Below are 20,100 nucleotides of genomic sequence, written 5' to 3' on the forward strand. Positions count from 1 at the left end.
TATTAAAATGAGTTTTGTTACCTAAAATACTCTGCCATATAACTCAAATCTTAGGAGATAAAATGGGTTGGATTGGTTTGGGTTTAGGCAAGTTTGATTTACAACTTAAAGTGTGTCTAAGTAATGGTGAAACAAATGGGACACATCAACCACGTGCAGTATGTAAAGAGGAAAATCAGCTAAGGGTACATAGTGTTAATTTGAAGTGATTATTTGCGAGTAATAATTCTTTAGTCCAGTATATTTTCTAGTATCTGTCAAATTTGTAATATATCTGCAAGCATCCTTATTTTTTAAACGTTCATGATAAGAATAATGATATACTCAAGGTGTATTAAAAACACCAAAAATAGCTCTAAGTGCCACACTTAATTAACTGCTAAAGTAACTGCTGTGGGTTGCTATGAAACTAGCAAAACATTGTTAGATCTGAGGCAGCAATGACATCATAATTAGACTAGTAGACGAGTGAAGTTCCAGATGAGAATTCCTGCTACTACTGGCAGTGATGGCTTCAGGCAAAGACACTTGTCTGATCTTACCTAAACTCACCAACAACTGTTCTGATGAGAATTCCTATAAGCCTGCTATTAAGTGAGGACTTAAGGGTTCTGGGTTTTTGGGTGGGTTGGTTGGTTGGTTTTTTGTTTCTTCGTCTTCAATCTGGGAGCTACATAGATGAGGACACTAATTCTGTGCTTCCCCTTGGCATCTATATAGAAAGCTTTATGTTCCAGAACAAAACAATGTGTGTGCAGAGAAAGCAAGTCTGACCTGAGTGTAGGGCACGTACTAAATTCAGAAGCTAAATCAGTTACTGGTTTTTGTGAGTGGCCAGTGATTCCTTTAGGTAATGAGTAGGCTTGAGGTAGATCATGTTGTGCTGTCTTCCCCCTTAAAGTCAGGCCAAGATGAACATCATGAGCAAATTGTAAAGGACAGCGTGCAGTTAGAGCTACAGATACCCAGCCCAGACGCTTGGTCTTGGTGATACTCGGGGATTTAATGGGTTGGTTATCTACTAGGTGAGCCTCAAACAGTGACACAGCTGTGTTCTGCAGCTGCGAGGGTCCAAACCTCACAGACACAACACAACTGCTTCCATTCCGTAAAATGAAGCTAAAATAATTGAACTTAGCTCACAATATACCCTTTCTTCTTGCTTTTTCCTAATCTTCAGGTGTGAGATTCATTTGCCACGGTTTTCATTAAAGCAAGGGATGATCCCAAGACGTTATGTAATGCCTTGGAAACAGAATATGGAATTCAGGAATGTGAATCTGAAGGTATTTTCCTATAGGTATTTATAATAAAAAACCTATACTATTTAATATATCTGTGAATAGACATATATAACTCTACAAAAGCTGCTTTGAAATTTATTTTTCATTTTTTCAGCTTTGCTGAGGAATAATTGACAAATAAGATTGTGTACCTTTAAAGTATACAACATGATGCTTTGATATACATTGTGGAGTGATTACCAAGATTAAGATAACACATTCATCACTTTACATTGTTGACTCTTTTTTTCTTGCAGTGAGAATGCTTCAGATCTACTCTCAGCAGCTTTCAAGTATATAATACCGTATTATTAACTATAGTCACTGTGCTGAACATTAGACCCTTAGAACTTATTTTTAAAACTGAAAATTTGTATCCTTTGTCTCGTTTCTTCCTCCTCCCAGGCCCCGACAACCACCATTCTGTTCTGACAAAAACTATTTGATGCGCCTTCACATAAACTTGCAAACAAAAGTTAAATAGCAATATCTATTCAAATAACCCAATTACAAACTTAAAATAGATAAACCAAAAGATTTCATAAATACGTGTCTACCTTTTTCTATACATAATGGCAACTCACAGCTGTTAAGAAGTTCATCAGAAGTAGGTACCAGGGCTTCCCTGGTGGCGCAGTGGTTGAGAGTCCGCCTGCCGATGCAGGGGACACGGGTTCGCGCCCCGGTCGGGGAAGATCCCACATGCCACGGAGCGGCTGGGCCCGTGAGCCATGGCCGCTGAGCCTGCGCGTCCGGAGCCTGTGCTCCGCAATGGGAGAGGCCACAACAGTGAGAGGCCCGCGTACCGCGAAAAAAAAGAAGCAGGTGCCATTAACATTAAAGCTACAGTACAGAGCATGTATTTTTTTTTAATTGAAGTATAGTTGATTTACAATGTGTTAATTTCTGCTGTACAGCAAAGTGATTCAGTTATATATATGTATATTTTATATTCTTTTCCATTGTGGTTTATCACAGGATATTGAATATAGTTCCCTGTGCTATACGGTAAGACCATGTTTATCAATTCTATATATAATAGTTTGTATCTGCTAACCCCAAGCTCCCAATCCAGCTCTCCCCCATCCACCCTCCCCCTTGGCAACCACAAGTCTGTTCTTTACAGAGCGTGTATTTTTACAGTTTTACTGTACGCTCAGGTTGAGAGCTATGGGAACAGTTTGGCTAGATTTACAGATAAGATTCCTTGCCCACTCAATGCTCTGAATCAGTAGTCAATAGTTTCAAAACATTTTCCAAATTCAGACTGATTGACCATTCACTTGTGAAAAGGTAAGTTGTTTCTTTAAAGGAGATTATAATATTTTGTAAGAATCAGACAATAAGAGGAGATTTCATGTTAGGATTCCTAGGAAGAAATGTGTTTATATAACTAATTTCCAAATTTCTAAAGGATAAGCAATTAATGTTGAATAAGAATATACTTTGTGAAGACAGATATTACAAAATATGAATATTCAAAATATAAAAATATGGCTCAATTATTTTCTTATAAAATACATACAATGTAATAAATGAGGCTGCCATTTGCCTTGAGATGATTATTTTATATGTATTTTTATCTGATATTTTGAAAACAAATATAAAACTAAGGAAATCACGATTCAAATACCAGACTTAAACATCAAATTTGTATGGTTATTAAGACTTTCTAATATCTTAATATTGGGCTGTATTTCATGTAACTTAGTGGCTTATCAAGTCATTTTCAATGTCCTAAGTAGCTTTAGCATGGTGACAATATTAGTACTGACTTTATATTTTTCATTTACTAGAACTATAGGGTATAAACTTTGAGTTGAAGTCAATAATGAAGAACTGTTTTGAATGTATCAAAACATTTCTGTTAGTCTTGCCCTTACTCTTTAGAGCTATGTCAGCATAATTTTTTCATTGTTGTTTCACTTCTCCAATTCAGTTGACAGTGTTCCTAACAATTTAAAAAATATAATTAGCGACTGGTGTATGGAATATTCTACCTTACAGAGTAAAAGTGAAAATTAAATGAGAATTACAATGAAGTGAATGTGCACTGAATAAATGCTAGCTATGCTTTCTTTTCTTTTACCATTTTTCCTGATGATATAGCTCTTTTAACAACATAAAAACGAGAACACAGCATAGGAGAGAGGGAGCGGCACCCCAAGACCAGGCCAGACTGCTGTTCAGTAGTATCAAAGAATCAGAAATAGATGTACAACTAAGATAATCTTAAGTAGCTGTTATCTATCCAGCAGCAGGGTGCAGCAGCAGCTGCATACTGTGTAGCTATTTTACTTAGTAGTTGGCGAAAGTTTTTTCATTCACATAGAATGTTTTATTCAACACTCAAGGAATCCTTTAATCCCATTTTATGTTTGAGGAAACTGAGTCTCACGGTAGGTAAATGACTTGTACAAGAACACAAAAGTAGTGAAGCTAAAAGTCAGTGATCTGACTCCAAGTTTATAGTCTGCAGCCCACACCACGGGCTCTTCCTCTTGGTCGGAAGACACCAGTGAGAGAGCACTGCTTTTAAAAAAGGGATATTGCTCTGCCCACTAGACCTTCCTTCTCAAGAGGAACAGTTAGAAAAACTATTGGGCAACTTCCATCTTAATCTGATAAAGTGGGGTTTTTTTTAATTAATTTATTTATTTATTTTTCTCTGCGTTGGGTCCTCATCGTCGCACGAGGGCCCTCTCCATTTGCAGCAAGCGAATGGGGGCCACTCTTAGCTGCAGTGCGCGGGCTTCTCATTGCAGTGGCTTCTCTTGTTGCGGAGCACGGGCTCTAAGCGCGCGGGCCTCAGCAGTTGTGGCACGCGGGCTCAGTAGTTGTGGCTCACAGGCTCTAGAGCACACGCTCAGTAGTAGTGGTGCACAGGTCCAGTTGCTCCGCGGCATGTGGGATCTTCCTGGACCAGGGATTGAACCCGTGTCCCCTGACAGGCGGATTCTTAACCACTGTGCCACCAGGAAAGTCCCTAATAAAGTGATTTTTGGTGTGATATACAACAGATTTTTTTTTTCTTTTAGCATGCAGAAGCCTGTGGGATCCATGCCGGCCCTTTGGAAGACTCTCTGTTTTTGAATCACAGTGAAAGGCTTTGCCATGGGGAAGATCGTAAAGTTGTCTTGAAGAAAGGCCCACCAGAAATAAAAATTGCAGATATACCTCTGCATTCACCTCTCTCCAGGTACCAAAGCACTGTGATTTCCCATGGCTTCAGGAGGCGACTGGTCTGATGAAAGAAGAATAAAATGATAAAGTATTTCAGTCTCTCCCTGTCTCTCTCCCATAATGTTTAAGTCCTTGTCCATTTGTATTTTGCCTATAGGTTCAATTTGTTCAAAGGCTATAAGTCAACTGCATACTCTTTATATTATACTAGCTTAGAAAGGAAATAGGCTCTGAGAATATCTGAGATGATGTGGGGTAACAAGGAAAACTGTCTCACTGAAATTAATTTCACACCAAGTAGTTAAGAAACAGCAGATGGATCCAGTCCTACCATCTAACCTCACCACACTCCTCTACCTTTCTCTCCTTCTCATTCCACCCTTATTATTCATCCCCTCCAAAACTCAGTGTCAAGAAAGCCAAACTGAAATAGAGTTGCAGGATGTGGAATTATTTTTGCTTCTTTTCTGACTGCTCCAACACACTTCCTTCTGCTCCACTGCACCAACACACACCCCTGAGGCTATAGAGACCGGCAGCTAATCAGCATGGTTATTAGCAGTGTTAGTAGACAACTCTGTGATACATCATACAGTTTTAGCTGAGACATATGTTTCCATATTGGTTCAGTGTATCCAAGTATCAATTTCCTATAGTGAAGGATTGATTCTCATAACTTAAGACATAATAATCACTGTATGCAAAAATGATGCACCACTGTGGAAGACAGTATGGTGGTTTCTCAAACAATTACACTCAGAATTACCTTATGATCCAGCAATTTCACTTCTAGGTATATGCCCAGAAGAATTGAAAGCAGGGATTTGAACAGATATTTGTACACCAATGTTCATAGCAGCATTATTTATAATATCCAAAAGGTGGAAACAAGTCAAATGTCCATCAACAGATGAATGGATTGTTGGGGAGGAAGAAATTTTCCTCTACCCTTCTAGGTTCTTCTGACTGGCTTAAGAATTGAATTGACATGAGACAGATTAACAGGAGAAAGTCAAACAAAAGTTAAATAACATGTATACATGGGAGAGGCCCAGGAAAACTGAGTAACTCACCCAAATGACTGAAACCCTCACTTTGTTTTTAAATTTTATTTATTTATTTATGGCTGCGTTGGGTCTTCCTTGCTGTGCGCGGGTTTTTCTGTAGATGTGGTGAGCGGGGGCTACTCTTTGTTGCGGTGCGCGGGCTTCTCGTTGCAATAGCTTCTCTTATTGCGGAGCAAGGGCTCTAGGAGCACGGGCTGAGTAGTTGTGACACACAGGCTCAGTAGTTGTGGCTCGTGGGCTCTAGAGTGCAGGCTCAGTAGTTGTGGTCCATGGGCTTAGTTGCTCTGCAGCACGTGGGATATTCCTGGACCAGGGCTTGAACCTGTCTCCCCTGCACTGGCAGGCGGATTTCCAACCATGGAGCCATCAGGGAAGTCCCTGAAACCCTCACTTTAAATACCATCTTCAGCTAAAGACAGAAGAGGATTTGGGAAGAGTGATTTGGGACTTCAAAGGGAGGAAGGTAATTGACATGGAGATGGAAAAGCAAACGTTTGGTAAATGTTTGCTGGGCCTGCAGAGACAGTGGGACACAGGGTGGCCTGTGATCTCTAAGAGTTTCCCCCACCACATCTAGCTCATGTTCTTTGCAGACATCTCTGGTGATAGCTCTATTCCTGTAGTAGGCCCTCTTTCTAAATTCCTTTAGGCACTTAGGGGGAAGGTCAAAAGTTCTTCCTGAGTCTTTTGGGCCTTGATTGTTTTCAGCTTGAAATAATCCACATGCCAGAGACATTTTAGGGTGGCAAATTTTGTTTCCCTACAGATAAACAAAATATAGTTTATGAATGTAATGGAATGGATTATTAGTCATAAAATGAAATGAAGTTCTGTTACGTGTTCTAACACGGGGAACCTTGACAACAGGCTAAGTGAATAAATAAGACGTACAAAGACAAATATTGTGTGATTTCACTTATATGAGATACCTAGAGTAGTCAAATTCTTAGAGAAAGAAAATAGAATGGCAGTTAGTTACCAAGGGCTACAGAGGAGGGGAGAATGGGGAGTTATCATTTAAAGGGTACAGAGTTTCAGTTTGACATGAAAAGTTCTGTAGATGGATGGTTACACAACAGGGTGAATGTATTTAATGCCACTGAATTGTACACTCAAAAAGGGTAAAAATCATTAATTTTATGCCATATATATTTTAGCAGAATTTTTTTTTAAAAAGACCAGAGTGGGTCTAAGCTATGCTTCATTCAGCCAAGTGTTCATATCTGATAACAGCACCAAGGAAACTATTACAAAAAAAGATAGAGCTGTCCATCTAATATCAATTTAAAAATCAGTAAAGAAAGCATAAATAAAGTAAATTATTAAGGAAGACAATTTAAGTGATACTGAACTGAAGTTGGGTCCACTTGACAATTTACTGACACTGGGTTGTGGTGAAGGAAAATACAGCATTTATTGTAGGCACCAAGCAAGGAGAATGGGCAGGTCATGCTCAAAAGAACCAAACTCTCCGATGGCTTTCAGGGAAAGGTTTTTAAAGGCAATATTCAGGGTGAGGGTTGCAGTGGGTATGACTTTCTTCTGAATGGTTGGTGGTTGTTAACAGGGTGGTGTTTCAGGAATCTTAATCACCAACCTGGTTCCAACCAGTATGGGGTCTCTATGCTTTTGGTCAGCATGTAGTCACCATCCTCAGCCTGGGTGGGAGTCTTTGTCCCTGCAGAACACCTCAAAGATATGTGTCAGATTGTTGTATATATCCCTTGAGGAGGAACTAGGACTCGTTTTACTGCTGAACTATTGTTTCTTGACTGCTTTTCCTGTGTTTCTGCATTCCCTCACTTCCCTAATGAATAACTGCTTGTGCCTGCTCTTTGGAATTTCGGGAAGGCCTAGGAGACTAAAGCCTTTTTCTACAAACAAGAAATGGGAGACACAGAGGGGCTTTTGTACCTAGGAAGGCTCTGCAGGGTCCTGCTTGGTTTCAGCTTCAGGTCTTCTCAGCTTGTGTCTCCCAGTGTGGAACCACCACCTTATGATCTGGGACAAGGAGAATTAGGGCCCCAGTATTCTCAGAGCCTCTGTGCCCATCCCATGAATTGGGGCTGAGCAGAAAAAGGGAGTCCCCCACCTTTTGGCCACACTTGCATAGAACTTAGCTTCAGAAACAAGTAGCTGGGGTCAGGATGAGAAATGCTGGTATCCTGCCCTGTCTGGGAAGACAGCCCTCTACCTGGGATCTGTGGGGAGAGGAACCCTGTGCTCTTGGCTGCACCAGTCTGCAGTAGAGTTTCCACTGTGGTGAGCTGGGAGGGGAGAGGGGAGAAGTGGGTCTTGGATCAAACACCTCAGGGTTCACTGAGCTTTAGGAGATTTCATTAAATATTTCTTCATTTGCTGTATGCACCCAGGACCATGTCCAGAGACTTTAAATGGCTGTCCTTTTATAATTATTACTGATTTTTTTTGGTAGTGAGTCTGAAGAGCTCCTCACATTGTCATGCTGGAAGTGAAACTCTAGCCTTTTAAAAATTGTTCTAAGGAATCCCGTGGTCCTTTAGATCAAGAGAACATAAAGCCCAGTCCAAAGAACTAGAAGAGATACTAGAATATATCTGTCTTGGACTTCCCTGGTGCACAGTGCTTAAGAATTCGCCAGCCAATGCAGGGGACACAGGTTCGATCTCTGGTCCAGGAAGATCCCACATGCCGTGGAGCAACTAAGCCCGTGTGCCATAACTACTGTGCTTGCGCTCTAGAGCCCTTGAGCCATAACTACTGAGCCTGCATGCCACAACTACTGAAGTCCACGTACCTAGAGCCCGTGCTCTGCAACAAAAGAAGCCACCGCAATGAGAAGCCCGTGCACCACAACGAAGAGTAGCCCCTGCTCACCACAACTAGAGAAAGCCTGCGGGCAGCAACGAAGACCCAACACAGCCAAAAATAAATAAGCAAATAAATGGAAAACAAAAACAAAACAAAAAGAATATATCTGTCTCCTCAACTGACAAGTACTAGAGCCTAAATAAAGGTATGTGAGGAAGAAAACTGTGAAATATAATTTATATAATTATGTCATTCTACCTACACTTCAGTCCAAACTTGAGAAATTGCCAGGAGGACAATTTATACATCTAATTTAAGAAAAAAAGAAAAAAAAGCAGTTCTGAATTTCTAAAAGCTATTTAGGATAAATTGAAGATTTTTGCTTCCTATAATTCCCTACTTTGCCTCTAAAATAGACCTGAGCCAATTAACCCACTTCTTCTCAAGAGTAAGCATTGACAGGACTATGTTCCTGTCAAGTATTTCTCCATTATTTTCTCTTCCATTGAAAACAAAAGAAAATTTGGCTGGTGATGGGATAATTATCAGCAAGATCTTTAAGTTAAAATTCGAGATACTTCTCTGTTTATACCACTCAACTAGAATTTAAAATCCAAGGTGACACCTGAGGCTCAATTTCACAGCAATGAGGAATAGGAATGCTGTAGGACATCCTGAAGAGGTTCACCTCTCTATGAAGGGGTGCCTAGAACTGCAGAAGCTCATTTGAGTAGGGTCTTTGTACATCTCTAAGAATAAACTGAAAAAAACCCTTCAACAAAAGAGTTGCACTGAGCAATGTACAGTGCTTGGTTCTTGCCTCATGAAAACACTTGAGTATATTGTTCTCATCCAATTGTGCTAATTGTGAGGTCTGGCCCAGTGACAGTCTCATCACCCTATGGTATCAATTATTCTGTCCTACTTAATTTTCTCTAATTTTGTGTGGCCCCAAAGTTACATCCCAGGAAGTGATTCTCTTTCAGATTATTCCTCATCTAATGTCACTCTCTTAAATGTAAATTCTAATTTGTACCTTTGGCTTCCTCCTTTCAAAACTCCCCATTCCACTGTGGTTTAGTTTAAGACTGTAAATTTCCTTGCGAGAGAGCAGATTATGATGCTGCATCTTGGCCCAGGTGGGTTAGTCCCAGTGACTGGGAAATCTCTGGGATTTCCAGGGTCAAAAATGCCAGTGGATATATTTTTCACATACTGAGAATATAGGTGATCATATATGGCCTTTACTGATTAGCTTCCAGCAGCCTGAGGGGCCACGAAGAGCAGGTGAATAGGTGTACCCCACACAGGGGAGTCTGGCAGAGAAGGTGAGCAGTGGCTAGAATGGAACCAGAAGCTACACTCCCCAAGCTGTGTGCATCTCAGTGCATAACTGGGGCCCCAGCAACGTGCGGACCAGTACAAAGTCTTCACTGAAACTTCTCTGGCTTTTATGTGATTTACCAATAAAAGCCTTGCTGTCAGAAAGCATCTTTCTTCTTTTCAGAATGTGACCAAAACAGTGACCATTGCTGAAGTACCAGCAGCCAAAATGAAGTTCAATCCCTTTGTGGCTTCTGATCAAAGCAAGAACCAGAAAAGGCACGTCAATGTACCTTCCCACATTCACAGGAAGATTATGTCTTCCCCCTCTTTCCAAAGAGCTGAGACAGAAGTACAGTATTCGATCCATGCGTATCCAAAAGGATGAGGAAGTTCAGATTATGCGAGGGCACTGCAAAGGGCAGTAAATTGGCAATGTTGCCCAGGCTTACGGGAAGCAGTATGTCACCTATACTGACTGACTGCAGCGAGAGGAGGCTAATGGCACAACTGTCCATGTGGGCATTCGCCCCAGCAAGGTGCTTGTCACTAGACTAAAACGGGACAAAGACCACAAAAAGATCCTTGAACATAAAGTCAAATCTCTCCAGGTAGGAAAGGAAAAGGGCAGACATAAGAAAGAAACAATTGAGAAGATGCAAGAATAAAGTAATCTTATATATAACGTTCATTAAAAACTGTTAAAATGGGCCTCCCTGGTGGCGCAGTGGTTAAGAGTCCGCCTGCCGATGCAGGGGATACGGGTTCGTGCCCCGGTCTGGGAGGATCCCATATGCCGCGGAGCGGCTGGGCCCGTGAGCCATGGCTGCTGGGCCTGCGCATCCGGAGCCTGTGCTCCGCAACGGGAGAGGCCACACAGTGAGAGGCCCGCATACCGCAAAAAAAAAAAAAAAAAAAAAAAAAAACTGTTAAAATGAAAAAAAGGAGAATGTGGCAAAATGTGTGTGATAGAACACTAGATGAAAAGTCAAGGTGTACCCAGTGTGAATAAAAAGAATGCATATGACCAGAAAACAATGCTGGAAGCCAGTGCATCAAAATGTGTACTATATTAGTTTTGGACGGTGGAGTTATAAATGATTCTTATTTACATCCTTGTATCTTTGTATATTACAGCAAACATGTATTTTTCTCCGCATGTGTGGAAAGCACTCCTCTCTGTTCTGCTGTCAGAGTTTTATATCCAACATAACTGTCAATTCTTCTATGAAACCTATTTCATATCCTATTTTCTCCTGTACCAGTTCTCTCCACCTTAACCTTTTCCAAGTTGGTTCTCTGCCTAAGACTTCTCCTTCTTGACCAGAAGAGGTCTCTGCTGTGTCGCTCAAAAAAAGTCGAAGCTTTCTTTTTGTTTTTTTCTTTTTTAAAAAATGTTTTGTTGGTTTGCACTTTTTTAATAAGGTAAAAATTCTTCAGTGCCTCTGAAACTAACAAAATTTTCAAATAGAGCATTTTATCAATGAAGGGGAGCTTAAACCCTTTGGGTACCCTCATCAGTGCCTTGTATTTTACTGAGCCACAGAGCAATTTCATCTGTTATGTAAAAATTTGAAAACTAAAAAAAAGAGAAAACAAGGGAGAACACATTTAAACAGGAAAACATATCTTTTCTAGGGACAAATTAAAAGCCATCAGTAAAGCACTTCCGAGAGCATGGACTTCGGTTAGGCTGACCTGGCTTTGAATTCTGACTTCACTACTAACTGTGTGGCTTCAAGCAGCTCCACGCACTGTATTCCTCTCTCTCAGTTTGTCATCTGGAAAATGAGGCTACAGATAGCTCATTCATAGAGTTGTAAATAGTCTGTTAGGGAACATGAAAGCGCTTAGCGTGACACTAAATAACGATGTTTGGATTCTTATTAGGCCTGTGGATAGACATATGGATTGGGTTGGGAGTTAAATTTTAGCCATACCATGGCTAACTCAGTTGCAAGGTAGCTTTTTCCCGAGAGGAAGAATACAGGAATAACAGGAAATAGGAAATCCCCTCACATGGGAAGAGGAATGCTTTTCATCAACCATCTTTGCTTCAAATACCACCACTAAGAAAAAAAACAAAAATTCATATCTCTAATTTCTTTTAGGGGCTAGGCTAGAATTTCTATTCCAAACTGCATCTTTCAAATAATTGTCTCACCAGGAGCCTCACATTAATCAGATGAGCTCCTCATCTTCCCCACTCTTCTTTTCAGGCCTACTGTTTTCTCTTGACTTAACTACTTCTACAAGTTATCTAACATTGGTAAACACCATCACCTAATAACGTCCTATGTTCTGGGTTCTCTGGGTCTCAGAAATCACATTAGATCCCGTCTGCTCCCCTTTGCCCTCCCCGCCAAAGCCATTCAATCATACCTGTTCCTTGTAGGTAGATGGTAGTATCTTTTTTTTTTTTTTTTTTTTTTGCGGTATGTGGGCCTCTCACTGCTGTGGCCTCTCCCGTTGCGGAGCACAGGCTCCGGACGCGCAGGCTCAGCAGCCATGGCTCACGGGCCCAGCCGCTCCGCGGCACGTGGGATCTTCCCGGACCAGGGCACGAACCTGTGTCCCCTGCATCGGCAGGCGGACTCTCAACCACTGCGCCACCAGGGAAGCCCAGATGGTAGTATCTTTAAGAGCTGTCTTCTCTTTCATTGCCCTTGAAGAGCTACTCTCCTCCTTGCACCACATTTCTTATGATTCTGAGATGGGGCCCCCAGATTTGCATTTTTAACAAGCTTCCAGGTGAGGCTTATGTGTGGACCACACTCTAAGTACTGTCAACATGTCTAAGAGGTGCCGCTATGCAAGAAGCATATGTAGAACTTCCTTAAACATTATAGTTTGTCCAAAGGTGATCAAAGCCACAGCCCACGTAGCTGATACAGATTAAAGAATTTGGATCACAGGTAAGTGGTTTTCACTACCTATAAGCCACTTTGGTGCTGCTGCTATTTCATTGGCTCAGGCTGTTCCTTTTTATTGCTGAATAGTATTTCATTGTATGAATGTACCACAATTTATTTGTTTATTTATTTATTTATTTATTGGCTGCATTGGGTTTTCGTTGCTGCGCAGGGGCTTTCTCTGGTTGCGGCGAGCGGGGGCTACTCTTGGTTGAGGTGAGTGGGCTTCTCATTGTGGTGGCTTCTCTTGTTGCGGAGCACAGGCTCTAGGCATGTGGGCTTCAGTAGTTGTGGCTCACAGGCTCAGTAGTTGTGGCTCACAGGCTCTAGAGCGCAGGTTCAATAGTTGTGACACACAGGCTTAGTTGCTGCACAGCATGTGGGATCTTCCTGGACCAGGGATCGAACCTGTGTCCCCTGCGTTGGCAGGTGGATTCTTAACCACTGCACCACCAGGGAAGTCCCCACAATTTGTTTATTCATTCACTCATTGAAGGTCATTTGCCTTGTGTATTAGAGGTCCCCAAGACTACTTCCAGTTTCAGTAATTCACTAGGAGGACACACAAAACTCAGCATGTAGTCATACTCATGGTTTTGATTTATTACAACAAATGGATATGTTATCAGATCAAACTTGGGTCCACTTGCCGGCCAATCTACTGACAGGCCAATCTACTGACACTGGGTCGTGGTGAAGGAAAGTGCAGCGTTTACTGCAGGCCAACCAAGGAGTTCAGGCAGCTGGTGTTTAAAAGTCCCAAACTCCTTGAAGGCTTTCAGGGAAAGGTTTTTAAAGACAGGGTGAGGGCCGGGGTCGTGGGGTGTGTGATCAGCTCACGGACATTCTTCTGATTGTTTCATGGTGAGGTAACAGGGAGTCAACATCATCAACATTCTGGTTCCAACAAGTCTGGCGTCTACATGCTTGTGGGCAGCACACAGTTAACTTCTTCCACCTGGTGGAGGTTTCAGGCTCTGCAAAACAGCTTAAAGGACATGGCTCAGAATATTATCTATAGCCCTTGACCTTGGTTTAATGGCTAAAATATTATTGTTTTGTCTTGATTGACTCTTTTCCTTTCTCTCTGCATTTTCTCACTTCTCTGGTTAAATTTACTCTTTAGAATTTGGGGAAGGCCTAAGAGGCTAAAGTTTTTCTACAGACAAGAGGCAGGCAGGGGACATGTTGGGGTGGGTGGGTTCTGTTCTGGGAGGGCCCCCTAGGGTCCTGCTCAGTTACAGATACAGAGCAAAATCAGCAAAGGAAAAAGGCACATGGGGTGAAGTCCAAGGAACAGAGAGCACTAATTTCCAAGAGTCCTCTTTCAGTGGAGTCATACAGGGCAGACAGACTTAATTCCCCCAACAATGAGCTGTGACAACTCTGTTTTTAATTTGATGAGGAAAAGTAACTTGTTCATCCTTTGGTCTTTCTGGAGATTTAAGAGAATACTTTGCAGGTACAGCAAGGTTCATTGTCATCCAGGTATTGGAAGACAAAAGTCATGTTTGCATTACAGTTTTCTCAAGCAATCGCAGGTGCATTTTATCCTAAGTGATTACTAGATGATCAGTCCTCAACTGATGCTACCTTCCAGAAGAGAGCTAAGCTTTAGAGAGTCAACGAAGTCAGGGTGGTTTCCAGGAGGATGCAGATCTGAGCGACGGGTACGATGTGAGCCAGTGAGAACTGGAAAGGACTTTCTACACATGGGAAAAGCATAAATAGAGGAAATGAGGAAGGGAAAAGCCACTGCATTTACAGAATGGTGAGAATATCCTGGGCAGAGAAAAGTTTCCTGGTGGGAAATAAAAGAAGTTAATCTTAGGAAAAGGGATCAAGCTTATTGAGGACTTTCAATCCCCAAATTAGTGATCGAAATAGATTACTATAGAGAGTTATGTTAATGATCATGACAGAGTTTGAGAAAAATTAATCTGGCAACACTTCAAAGGATGGATTGGAGATTAAGCGATGAATAAACTTGTTTGAAAATAAACCCAGGTGAGAAGCCCCGATTAGGATCAAAGATATGTGGATGGGGAATAGGGGGCTCCCTCGAGACAGTTTATATTGGGGTGAATGAAGCACACAAGCAAGGCTTGAGCACATGGAAATAAGGTCAACCTATCCTGGAGAGGAGTTTAGTTGCACTTGGTAAGTTACCTTTATAAATGAGGTCAGTAAGGCACTATAGAGCCTTTTTTTTTTTTTTTTTTTTTTTTTTGGCTGAGGCTGCTTGTGGGATCTTAGTTCCCCGACCAGGGATTGAACCCCGGCCCTTGGCAGTGAAAGCGCAGAGTCCTAACCACTGGACAGCCAGGGAATTCCCTATTAGAGCCATTTTAACCTCCAAGAAAAGTTATAAAACACTTTCTACTAGAAAGACAGATGATAATGCAGAGGGGCAAAATCAATGTGTGGTATAGAAGTAGCAAGAGGTGCAGTGTTTTTTTTTTATGGTGAAGTATTTTAAGAAAGCCATTTAGGGCCTCCCTGGTGGCGCAGTGGTTAAGAGTCCGCCTGCCGATGCAGGGGATACGGGTTCGTGCCCCGGTCTGGGAGGATCCCATATGCCGCGGAGCGGCTGGGCCCGTGAGCCATGGCCACTGGGCCTGCGCATCCGGAGCCTGTGCTCCGCAACGGGAGAGGCCACAACAGTGAGAGGCCCACATACCGCAAAAAGAAAAAAAAAAAAAAAAAAAGAAAGCCATTTAGTGTGACTAATCTGTTTTCCCTTTCAAAGATAGTTCATTTCAGTATAGCCTAATTAGGAAGGAATAAATAAGGCACCCGAGATCAAGATTGGACCTGCTTTGTTAACTTATAAAAATTCAAGAAAGCAGTAATATCTAAGAGCTCATACATTCATATCTGAGATCTGATACATTCAGAATGAGCTATGAGCTGATGTGGGGCTGTATTTTTTTTTTTTTTTTTTTTTTTTTTTTTTTTTGCTGTACGCGGGCCTCTCACTGCTGTGGCCTCTCCCGTTGCGGAGCACAGGCTCCGGACACACAGGCTCCGCGGCCATGGCTCGCGGGCCCAGCCGCTCCGCGGCATGTGGGATCTTCCGGGATAGGGGCACGAACCCGTGTCCCCTGCATCGGCAGGCGGACTCTCAACCACTGCGCCACCAGGGAAGCCCCGGGGCTGTATATTTTTAACGAAAGCCGAAATGACATTTTTTAAAAATTTTATTTTATTGAAGTATAGTTGATTTACAATGTTGTGTTAATTTCTGCTATACAGCAAAGTGATTCAGTTATACATATATACACATCCTTTTTCATATTCTTTTCCATTATGGTTTATCACAGGATATTGAATACAGTTCCCTGTGCTATACAGTAGGGCCTTTTGTTTATCCATCTGCTAACCCCAAGCTCCCAATCCATCCCTCTCCCTCCCCCCTCCTCCTTGGCAACCACAAGTCTGTTCTCTATGTCTGTGAGTCTGTTTCTGTTTTGTAAGTAAATTCATTTGTGTCATACTTTAGATTCCACATATAAGTGATATCATATGGTATTTGTCTTTCTTTTCCTGACTTTGCTTAGTATGATAATCTCTAGGTTCATCCATATTTCTGAAAATGGCATTTCATTCTTTTTTATGACTAAGTAGTAAGGAATAACATTTCTAATCATGCCACCAACTCAGATTTTCTCAGTGCAAAAACAACATTAACATGCTTTGAAGATGTACAGTGTCTTGAGGAAGTGGTAGTCAGAGTAAAAGCCAGCTGCTGCCTGTGTCGTGCTGCTCTGTCAGATTCGCAAGCTCAGTTTCTCCCTTCCTCTCCTCCTTCAACCCATTCCCCTGGCAATGGCCTTCCTTCTGCACTTCAAACATTCTAAGTTAGTCCCCATCTCAGAACTACCTGCAGTGTTCCTCCCAAGATTTTCCCGTGGCTGCCTCCTTCTCATCATTCAGGTTTTGTTGTTTCTTTTTAAAATAAATTTTATTTATTTATTTATTTATTTTTGGCTGCGTTGGGTCTTCGTTGCTGCGCGTGAGCTTCTCCCTAGTTGCGGCGAGCGGGGGCTACTCTTCGTTGTGGTGCAGGGGCTTCTCATTGCGGTGGCTTCTCTTGTTGCGGAGCACAGGCTCTAGGCACGTGAGCTCAGTAGTTGTGGCTCGCGGGCTCAGTAGTTGTGGCTCACGGGCTCTAGAGCGCAGGTTCAGTAGTTGTGGCTCATGGGTTTAGCTGCTCCGCGGCATGTGGGATCTTCCCAGATCAGGGCTCGAAGCCGTGTCCCCTGCATTTGCAGGCGGATTCTTAACCACTGGGCCACCAGGGAAGCCCCATCTTTCAGTTTTTAAACGGTATCCTCTCCTCAGGGAGGGATAGCAGATGCTGTTGGGGGCCCTGCCCATAGGCCTCTTCACAGGCTGTGCATTCATCCCCCAGATGCTGTGGGTGTTGGCTGCTCATGACTCAGGCCTTTGTCCTTTTACGGGGAATTGCTCTTGGCTGGCAGGAGCCTCCTCACCTGGCCATGGTCCCGGAGATAATGGCGGTAAGTTACCTCTCCCACCCAGGGGAGGGCGGTGGACAAAGGCTAAGTGATGAAAGGATGTAGCATCCTCCTCACCTCTGGGTGGCACAACTTCTGTGGTGCAATTCACGAGTCAGGGCTTCCCATGGGATCTGGCTGAGACTAGACTTCTCCTAAAACCATATCTTTGCCTAACTTCATCCCCTGCTGTCCCCTACTTTTTTCGCCTAATAAGTTTCTCTTTAAGATCATTTAAGCAGGAATTCCTATCTTAGGTTCTGTTCACAAGAAAGACAGCTGGTGAGAGAAGTGGTGCTAGGAAGCCAACTGGATCTAGATTTGGCATTGGATAACTCATCCACTAGATGGCAATGAAAACCCTGTCTTTGGTAGTGAGTGAACTATTGTTAGTGCTTGACTTGCTGTAGGGGTGCAGTTGCTAAGATTTTCACCTGCAGAGAACTAGGACAAAATATAGGTAGAAGAAGCTGCATTAAATTGTGCAGTGGCTCTGGTATTTAACATGTATCAGGAAAACGGGAAAGCTTGGTACACAGGAATGCTTGGACTATTTTTGCCACTTCTTGGGTGTCTGTAGTTATTTCAAAACAAAAAGTTAGGGGGCTTCCCTGGTGGCGCAGTGGTTGAGAGTCTGCCTGCCGATGCAGGGGACATGGGTTCGTGCCCTGGTCTGGGAGGATCCCACATGCCACAGAGCGGCTGGGCCCGTGAGCCATGGCCACTGAGCCTGCGCATCCGGAGCCTATGCTCCACAACGGGAGAGGCCACAACAGTGAGAGGCCCGCGTACCTCAAAAAAAAAAAAAAAAAAAAAAAAAGTTAAAAATGAAAACCAACAAACAGCAATAATGTAAAAATAATATTATATCCTAGGTGGAATGGTAATCATTAGTACCATCATTAAGGACTTCAGGGATACAGAAACAAAGGTTCCCATATACCCCTGTTTGATTCAATAGCTTGACCTCTTCAAAAACCAAATTAATTTTGGCAGATGATATGGACTACCTGAAACTCAACCAAATAACCCCAATTGATGCCACTTCATTGAATGTGGTGCCTTTATTAGAACAGATTAACATAGACTTTGGTATGTGGTGTAAAGCCCTAACTGACATCTATATCCTTTTCTATACCCATCAGAAAGGTGAATCCATAAAAGTTTGCATTCACAAGGAATGGATAATAGTATATACAGTCACAACTTTGCCTTAGGGCTACTTTAACTCTCCTACTCTCTGTCATAATGTAGTCCAAAGGGATCTGGATCATGTGGACATTCCACAGAATTTTACATTGGTCAACTATATTGATAGCATGATGTTAAGTGAACCTGATAAGAAGGAAATGGCAAGTGCTCTGGGATGCTGAAGTACACTTCAGAAGGTGGGGAAAAAATCCTAAAAAAAATAAAGGAGACCGCCACATTGGCAAGGTTTCTAAGGGCACAGTATTCTGGTACATCCTAGGACATCTCCTCTCTGGTAAAGGACAAGTCACTGCACCTTATGACTCCTGCCACCAAGAGAAAAGCAGAGCATGGTAGGCATTTTGGAGACAGTATTTATGACATTTGGGAACACTGCTCCACGCTATTCAGTGGGTGATGAGGAAGTTTACCAGTTTAAGTGGGACTCAGAGTAGAAAAGGGCTCTGTAGCGGATCTAGGTTATGGTATAAGAAACACTGCCTCTTGGGCCATATGACCCCAAAGATTCTAGGGTACTTGATGTATCTCTGGTAGGTAAAGGTGCTGTGTGAAATACTTGGGAAGCCCAAATATGAGAATTGCAGGGCAGATCTCTAGAGTTCTTGGGCAAGACCTTGTTACTTGTAGGAGAGAACTAGACACCATTCACAAAACAGCTTCTGACACACTATTGGGACCTGGAAGAGACTATCTGATTACGAGACATCAAATGACTATGAAACTAGAGTTGCTCGCCACAAGCTGGGTTTGGTCAGACCTACCAAGTCATAAGATTGGGTACACCAGCAGCATCTATCATAAGCTGGAAACAGTATATCTGAAACTGGGCTCAAGCAGATCCCCAAAGCATAATAAAGCTGTGCAAACAAGTAGATCAGAACAACTACTACTTTCATTACTCTTACATAAGCACTTTTCCTTCAGCTCATAGCTGTAGCCTCTTAAAGCTTTCCTAGGACCAGCTGATAGAGGAGGAAAAATCTTCTTCTTGGTATATGAATACACGTTGAAACTAGACTACTAGTACACTACAGCCCACTCGTGCTGAAAGACGGTGGTGGAGGAAAATTATCTCAATGGGTAGAGTTTCAGATGGTTCTCCTGGTTATCTACTTTGTGTGGAGAGAAAACGGGCCCCCAGAAAAGTTATTTACAGATTCATGGGCACTAGCAAATGGCCTGGCTGCTCAGTCAGTGGCTGGGAAAGAGCAAGACTGGAAAATCATAGAGCAAGTCTGGAGAGAGCTTGTGAGTGGATCAGTGGGAGTGGGCAAGAAGCACTGGTTAATGTCCACCAGGGAGTGTTGGCTGCAGGTGAGGCACTAGCCAACCAAGGCACAGGAAGAGTCACCCAGAAGACGTCAGCCAGCTTCTATCCTCAGCCCCACCAGCCCTTTCACAGTTGGCTTATGAGCAGAACAGCCATCGATGTGGGTTATGCATGAATTCACCAGCATGGGCTCTCGCTCCACAAAGCTGATCTAGCTACTGCTGCTGCTGCATATCCAACCACCAGTAATGAAGAGCAATGCCGAGTCCCCCAGACAGCCCAACCTCTTGAGAAAACCAGCTAGCTATATCAGACACCCTTCATGCTGGGAAAGAACAACAATTCATGGTGATATTATCATAACCTGAGGACCACCTGCAACAGTCAGAGTTGTAATTTGTTCCAGTAACCCTTCTCTTATAAATAACAGAAACTGCACCAACCAGAATGTTGGAGGACCTGCGACCAGATGGAGTGACATTACCATGAAAAACAAGTGGCTCTGAGTGGTACAAAGTGTAGACTGTAGCAGATGCAGCT

General features: G+C 42.6%; 1 protein-coding gene and 1 pseudogene across 1 annotated transcript; both read left to right on the forward strand.

The window, feature by feature from the left end:
- The first annotated feature begins 344 nt into the window (after positions 1-344).
- SPMIP10 (sperm microtubule inner protein 10) lies at positions 345-4,531 on the forward strand. Its single transcript, XM_060091897.1, has 3 exons — positions 345-594; positions 1,181-1,286; positions 4,322-4,531. The coding sequence occupies exons 1-3, from the start codon at positions 509-511 to the stop codon at positions 4,529-4,531; spliced, it is 402 nt and encodes a 133-aa protein (XP_059947880.1). The 5' UTR covers positions 345-508.
- A 5,344-nt stretch (positions 4,532-9,875) lies between these two features.
- On the forward strand, positions 9,876-10,314 carry LOC132485383 (large ribosomal subunit protein uL24-like; annotated as a pseudogene).
- The last annotated feature ends 9,786 nt before the right edge of the window (positions 10,315-20,100 follow it).

The sequence above is a fragment of the Mesoplodon densirostris genome, chromosome 3 (assembly GCF_025265405.1).
Source record: "Mesoplodon densirostris isolate mMesDen1 chromosome 3, mMesDen1 primary haplotype, whole genome shotgun sequence".
Taxonomy (NCBI): domain Eukaryota; kingdom Metazoa; phylum Chordata; class Mammalia; order Artiodactyla; family Ziphiidae; genus Mesoplodon; species Mesoplodon densirostris.